This window comes from Limulus polyphemus, unplaced genomic scaffold (genome assembly GCF_000517525.1).
Source record: "Limulus polyphemus unplaced genomic scaffold, Limulus_polyphemus-2.1.2 Scaffold1252, whole genome shotgun sequence".
NCBI classification, from domain to species: domain Eukaryota; kingdom Metazoa; phylum Arthropoda; class Merostomata; order Xiphosura; family Limulidae; genus Limulus; species Limulus polyphemus.
The window spans coordinates 104,184-112,140 of NW_013666862.1; the positions used below are offsets into that span (position 1 = coordinate 104,184).

A 7,957-nucleotide genomic window follows, 5' to 3' on the forward strand; every position below is an offset into this window, starting at 1 on the left:
GGTGCATTCTTAATAAGAAAATTTTCTAAAAAACCCACGAGTGTCGTAAATACGTGTGTCGAGCGAAATTTAAATAAAACAAATTACTAAATTCTAAATGAAACTTTTATAGAGCTACAAAAAATCGTTATTAGACATATTTACGGTAGAAAATGCAGTAATATTCTTGCAGAGAAGACTGTGTTATGTGATAGCAGATTAACGAACGTTTTCGACTCTTCCCTAAAGCGTTAAATACACTACGCAGATGACAGCTTCTGCCTACGTCAATGTAGCTTTTCTAGCTTTGCTTTCAAGTACCTTACCCTACATGAATGTGTCACGAACTATTGGAAGGAACGTGTCAATAATAAGAATGAAAAATCCACTGACAAAGTTTGAGTTTTAAGATTGAACTCTAGAAGAGCAGGGCGCAATATCATATAGCCAAAGTAATAAAAGCAATAAATATAGCAGACAATAAAACATTCATTGCATTCCTTATAGTTTAGAAAAGCAATATCTTTTTCTATGTTGTAACATGACAGAAAACTTATGCATATTTATATATTAGAGAAAGAACCAAATAATTTAAGTTAATATTCTAATAAATCTTTCAGATTAATTTATTAACAGCCTTCCACGATAAAACTAATGCATGAAGTTAATGGCTTAAGTTGTGTAATTTAGAACAAATGTTATATAAAATACAAACATTACGCATTGTACGAAGCATAGATTTATTAGAGTTACTTATTCCTTATTGAAATTCAAGAGTCACTGAAATGGAGACAGTCGGATATTTTATAATTGAGTTTTAAAGGAATGAAAAACAAACAGATAATTTTCCAATTGATGACTCTGTTAAGCCAGAATATGACCAGTCTAACCTGTCAAGAGTGGCATTTTCATGACTGCGTAGCTTATCTATTACAGGCTGAATTCCCAGCATTAGAAACTCGTATCTGAGATGTAGACGAAACTCCAAATGCTCTTGTCCAGGTCCGTAGTTGATAATGGCATTGATAAAGGACATGATGGCTGTTTTTAGGCCTACCTCTTCCCTATACACCCCGGTGCTCCTGTCCAAATCGTTGACTATAGTCTTGGTGATAAAAAGAATTATTAAGTCAGATTATACTGAAGCAAGGTTTACAATTAAACACCAAAGTCCAGAGTTTTAATTTGTTTTTTCTTTCTTTTGCTTTTAGTAAATAAATGTATACCAGAAATGACATAAGAAATAGGAGTACAGCAAAATCTTTATTTTTTGTTTTAATCTTACTGTACCTGCATAGTTCGACAAATGGTTAGAAAGAATTAAAATAGAAGTATTTTTTATATTGGGCAGTTTATTTATTTTTTAATTAAAAGGTAAAACGAACATTAAATTTAGGTAATATGAACTTTAAAACTAAACAGTGCTCTTTAAACAAAGCAACAAACTTACTTTTTACAAGTAACATCTAACTGCTTTACAGCGAAGTTTTGGAATACTTTTATAAATATAAATTTTATCTATTATTTCAATTTGATAAGTTGTCTAAATCGACAATATAAAGAAAACATATTCTATTATAATTACACTGAGTTTTCGTCTGTCCTAAGAATGCGCGCACTTCGTTTCAACGGATGTAAACAAAATGCGAATGTAAATATATTTCAGTAGACATTTTTTACAGCAACATATTAAAAGTTTATAAAGTTTTTAAAAAGGTCTAACGCTAGGTCGTACAATAACAGTATAAGTTTATTCATTGATAGAAATCCTGTACTTAAAGAAGATTTGTTGCAAAAAAAGATATTAGTTTGACCACAAATGTTTCGCAGGTCTTTGCTAGTATACAAATAAAACATGACTTCCTCTGAACTTATACCTGGAATCTTGTTCTTTCGTAGGCAAACTTCTGAAAATAGAGCATTGCTTCAAGAATCTTTCGATGACCACCAGGAACTAAACAGACGGCTCCCAAAATTTCCAGAACTGCGGTTTTTGTCTTAACATTATCTACAGCAAGGCTTTGAGCAATGGCATTGATAGCATTTGAATGTGCCAAAACGTAAGACCTCCCACTCTGAAAAATAACGCATAAATTAATTTATACTTTAAAAATTGTCTGTATTATTCTAGAATAATAACATAGGTACGATTGTATAGACATAATCTATCAGCCAACCCCTTTGTTTTGAAATGATAGCTTAAAAGAAGGTTATTTGGCTAACATAATAATGATTTAATCAACAGACAACTCACCGAGTTATTCATCAGTGCTTTTACACAGCCAATTAAAGACGTGTGGATAGCACTTTCTGACGTATCGTAGTCCATATTAGTTAAAAAATTTAGCAAGCACACCAATCCATCTTGCTCCAGGAATCTCATCACGAAACTTGGAAGGAAAAGATATATTTATTTTTATATTTGTGCATTAGATATGATAAATCGTACGTTCACAAACTTTTATTCAAACTAGTAAAAACAAAGAGAGAGAGATCACTTGTTGTTCTTTGGTTAGGCTTAGTTTCAGCATAGAAAATTCGGCGATATTTTTTATTTAACTGAAATCCGAAGTAAGACTATCATGTTACTTCAGTTTGAAGCAGACGATTCTTTACAGAAGTCTATTTACCAAAATATGTAAACTGTAAACATTTTTGTTTGTTCTTTATCGGACGCCCTGTGATTCACAGCCACTAGACGTGTAATCTTAGGAAATTAACTTTCAGGATCTAGTAAGTATTAAAAAAGAAATGAATGTGAGCCAATTGAATTTTAAAAAATACGTATGTAATTTTGCACAAAATATAATTAAGCAATAAATAAACAAATGTTTTTGAAATACTACATTCTCGAATTTCTCTTATTTCAGTTAAAAATATACATGAAAAGCAAAACCCACTTGAATGTATTAATTGACATTTTATAAAACAAACAAACTAGAAGAAAACAACAACAATACAATCTGCGTTTTGATTTCCATTTTGTTTGTTCTGTATCAGACGCCCTGTGATTCACTGTCACTAGAAAGAAAACAAACAGCTGACAACACCAGCTTTCCAAAGCGGGACTGACAGGCTGTCAGTTTAACACATCCGCAGCTGAAAGTGTCAAGCGTGTTTGGTAGTCTCGATCCGGAGACCTTTGGATTTCCAGTTCATAAGGTTAAGCAGTAGTTCCAGCTTTGATTCCATTGCATCTTGACTTAAGCATCAGAAACTACCAGTTTTAAAAGTAATACTAGTACATGTATGCTTTTTAAAATGATCAAGGTACAATCAAACTGATTTCTTAATTTGGAAATCTAGATATAATGTGAAAATAATCTTTGTGGGCTATTTGTTTCTCACCCGCTTTTTTATTCTTATCGTAATGCATTTGCTAAATATTAGTATTTTCTTATAAAGAAAATAAAATGCGTGTTAACAATGTCAGTCATTTTCAAAAATTAAAATAGAAGATTTTATTTTAAGAGGCTTCAATATTTTTTAATGTTGCTTATGATTATATGGTAACATGGTTGTTGCTTATGATTATATGGTAACATGGTTGTTGCTTATGATTATATGGTAACAGGGTTGTTCTTAATAATATAATCTATCATGCCTCTCAGATGAACTTTGGCTTCGTAAATAGACATTAATTGGAGCTTGGTTGACAAAATACCTGTTTGGTTGTGTACGCAACGCTGTTTTGAGGTTATCCAGAAGCTTGGCTCGAACTGTAATTTCTTCCTCTTCTCGGGGAAAGAGGAGCTGGGACGACAAATGAAGAAATTAATATTAAAAAAAAAATAGTTGTAGCTCATAAACTTCGTGTGATATCAGGATATTATTAATGATATTATTTTATAACACTACATAATACACCACAGTTACAACTATATTTGGGTTTGATCAACAGCACCTCCTAATGATAAAAACGTGAAATATTATTGGTCAATTTTTCCAGAACTATAGTCAAGTACACGAGTTCATTCAAAACACCATTATGTTTAAAAGATTTATTTTTGTACGTTTCTTTACTGTATAAAAGTTTTTGGTGAAACATAATAATAAAAAGGTAAATTGAAAATAAGTTTATGTCCTATCTTCCAAAACAGCAATCCTAGGAACAGAATTACTGTAATGAAATGTCTCGTTCAAGAGAAGCAGTGTAAATTGTTGTTTACAGAGTTAAAAAGGGATGTATTGGTAATTTTCTTCGCTTTACTGGTGCGTTGGTTTAATTTTATACTCTTCTGTCAACATGTAAAAAGAAAAACCTTCTTAGGGTTAAATCATTGTTTGTTTGTTTGTAATTAATCACAAAGCTACACAATTGGCTATCTGTGCTCTGCCCACCACGGGTATCGAAACCCGGATTCTAGCGTTGTGAGCCCGCAGACATACCGCTGTGCTATTGGGCGGGCTAAATCATTGCTTCAAGGGCGATTAAATAGAATGCCACTTCAATATATTCTAGGTGTTCGTTGTTATTGGTAACATTAACCACCTCGATGTCAGTCCTCTGCTAATTAATCACAGCCAGATAGAGAAGAAGTACGTTTCGGTTTCGTTCCTTTGATTTCCATTGACTCTGTGAAGAGGTTATTGCGATTGCTTTTGTATATATATCTTTGTTTGTTTGTTTTCCTACACGAGGGCTATACTGCGCTAGCCGTCCCTAATTTAGCAGTAAAAGACAAGAGGGAAGGCAGCTAGTCATCACCACTCACTGCCAACTCTTGAGCTACTCTTTTAATAAAGATTAGTGGAATTGACCGTCACATTATAACGCTCCCACGGCTATAAGGACGAGCATGTTTGGTGGGACGGAGATTCGAACCGCCCTAACTCCCTGGCCATGCCGAGCCGGTTTTGTATATATATATATATATATATATATGTATATATGTTTTGATGAGAATTTAGATGTACTATTGCGAGTATTTATAAAGTATTCTTCTGGTTGTCGTCAAGTGATATTGTTTCGTTTCGTTGGTCACTCTGCCAGTACGTTTAAGTTTATTTTGTCAATAAATTTGAATTCAGTCATTCATCACGGCTATATTTTACCTTCACATTTCAGCATTGCTTGTTTCATTTATTGTCTATAACAATATCTTTTGTATTTTTACTTACTTATATAATAATTAATAAAGTTACCAATGTTCCTTATTTGTTGCACATCCTGCTTATTTCATTTATTGTCACTAACAACGTATTTTGTATTTACGTTTTTACTCGTACAGTGACTAAAAGAGTTACTAATGTTCCTCATTTGTTGCACATCCTGCTTATTTCATTTATTGTCACTAACAACGTATTATGTATTTACATTTTTACTCGTACAATGACTAAAAGAGTTACTAATGATCCTCATTTGTTGCACATCCTGCTTATTTCATTTATTGTCACTAACAACGTATTATGTATTTACATTTTTACTCGTACAATGACTAAAAGAGTTACAAATGTTCCTCATTTGTTGCACATCCTGCTTATTTCATTTACTGTCCATAGGAATGTCGTTGGTAATTACTTTTACAATGATTAACAAAGTTACTAGTGTTCCTTATTTATTGCACATCCTGCATATTTCATTTTGTCAGCTCATACATCTTGAGCATCCGTATCTTAAACTTCTCTGAGGATCTAGCTACTTGTCGATGAATAGCAATGAAGCAGCAAGACGTTGTTGTTACACCATTCCTCACTAAGAACCAATTCCGACTGGTTTCAAAAATACCCAATACAATTCCGTGGCAACAAATTAACAAGTAATTTGGAATAAAATAAAATTGTTATATCTTGAAAGATACCCTCACGAGAGGAAGTATAATTGATTCACCATAAGGTGAGTCTGTTATGCTATGATATTCATGAAGATATTATGGCTGTTATGATGCTTTTCAGTGCAATGAATGGACTAAATCTGTGTCAAAAAATGTAGTATACCCTGTAACGAAAAAAGTATGGATGTTAACTCTTATGACTAAGTCACCTTTCATTATTATTCACGAGTCCACTATCTGTGGTCATCGCACCACTGCATGGGCTAACGTAATGTAGTAATGAATCACTTGTACATGACTTTCTATCACTACGATGTCCTAGATGACTAAACCCTTATTCTAGCATTTTCTTCAAGACATTTGTTTGTACCGTCCAACGTTTAGTACTGAACACGTTTTATTTTCTTTATAATGTATGCAGCGGTCCTGATAACACACGACAGTATTCCTAAGTGGATATTTTACCACTTGCAGTCCAGGCTCTGCTGTATATATGCACTTAGATACTACTGTACTAGACACATCTTCAGCCTGCTTAAGCTGCATCTGCCGGTGTGTGTGTGGGGAGGGGGGATGTTTCGAACATTTATACCTTTTCTTAACGCTTTACAATTTTTGTACAGAGCCATTGACGCATCATTGCTATTAGTTCAAATGTGAGAAAACGAAACAAATTAAAACTGGAAGAACTCAGTGATCATGTACATGCATGTTTTTAAAACTGGAAGAACTCAGTGATCATGTACATATATGTTTTTAAAACTGAAATAACTCAGTGATCATGTACATACATGTTTTTAAAACTGGAAGAACTCAGTGATCATGTACATGCATGTTTTTAAAACTGGAAGAACTCAGTGATCATGTACATACATATTTTTAAAACTGGAAGAACTCAGTGATCATGTACATGTTTTTAAAACTGGAAGAACTCAGTGATCATGTACATACATGTTTTTAAAACTGGAAGAATTCAATGATAATCTACATACATCTTTTTTTAAACAAAGGAACTTTTCTTTTTGCTCAATCAGTTTACTAAGTGGAAAATGTCTTCAGTTTCGGTGACTAGGAATTTCAGATAATACAGTAATCAACATGAAATACAGACTTCAAAAACCTAAATGTTATAGTCATTAAACATTTTAGTGACGATTAAAAACCTACGTGTTATAGACATTAAACATTTTAGTGACGATTAAAAACCTAAGTGTTACAGACATTAAACATTTTAGTGACGATTAAAAACCTACGTGTTATAGACATTAAACATTTTAGTGACGATTAAAAACCTACATGTTATAGACATTAAACATTTTAGTGACGATTAAAACCTACGTGTTATAAACATTAACCATTTTAGTGAAGATTAAAAACCTACATGTTATAGACATTAAACATTTTAGTGACGATTAAAAACCTACGTGCTATAGACATTAAACCTTTTAGTGACGATTAAAAACCTACATGTTATAGACAAATTAAACATTTTATTTACGATTAAAAACCTACATGTTATAGACATTAAACATTTTAGTGACGATTAAAACCTACATGTTATAGACATTAAACCTTTTAGTGACGATTAAAAACCTACGTGTTATAGACATTAAACATTTTAGTGACGATTAAAAACCTACATATTATAGACATTAAACATTTTAGTGACGAATAAAACCTACATGTTATAGACATTAAACATTTTAGTGACGAATAAAACCTACATGTTATAGACATTAAACATTTTAGTGACGATTAAAAACCTACGTGTTACAGACATTAAACATTTTAGTGACGATTAAAAACCTACGTGTTATAGACATTAAACATTTTAGTGACGATTAAAAACCTAAGTGTTACAGACATTAAACATTTTAGTGACGATTAAAAATCTACATGTTATAGACATTAAACATTTTAGTGACGAATAAAATCTACATGTTATAGACATTAAACATTTTAGTGACGAATAAAACCTACATGTTATAGACATTAAACATTTTAGTGACGAATAAAAACCTACGTGTTACAGACATTAAACATTTTAGTGACGATTAAAAACCTACATGTTATAGACATTAAACCTTTTAGTGACGATTAAAAACCTACATGTTATAGACATTAAACATTTTAGTGACGATTAAAAACCTACATGTTATAGACATTAAACATTTTAGTGACGATTAAAACCTACATGTTATAGA

At 32.0% G+C, this 7,957-nt stretch overlaps 1 protein-coding gene across 1 annotated transcript in view; it reads right to left on the minus strand.

Annotated features, from left to right (window-relative positions):
• Nucleotides 1-7,957, minus strand: part of LOC106462789 (disheveled-associated activator of morphogenesis 1-like) — a 122,936-nt gene that overhangs the window by 50,808 nt on the left and 64,171 nt on the right. The window contains 4 exon segments of the mRNA XM_022390130.1: nucleotides 870-1,084; nucleotides 1,857-2,054; nucleotides 2,234-2,369; nucleotides 3,644-3,732. Coding sequence (XP_022245838.1) covers nucleotides 870-1,084; nucleotides 1,857-2,054; nucleotides 2,234-2,369; nucleotides 3,644-3,732 — 638 coding nt within the window.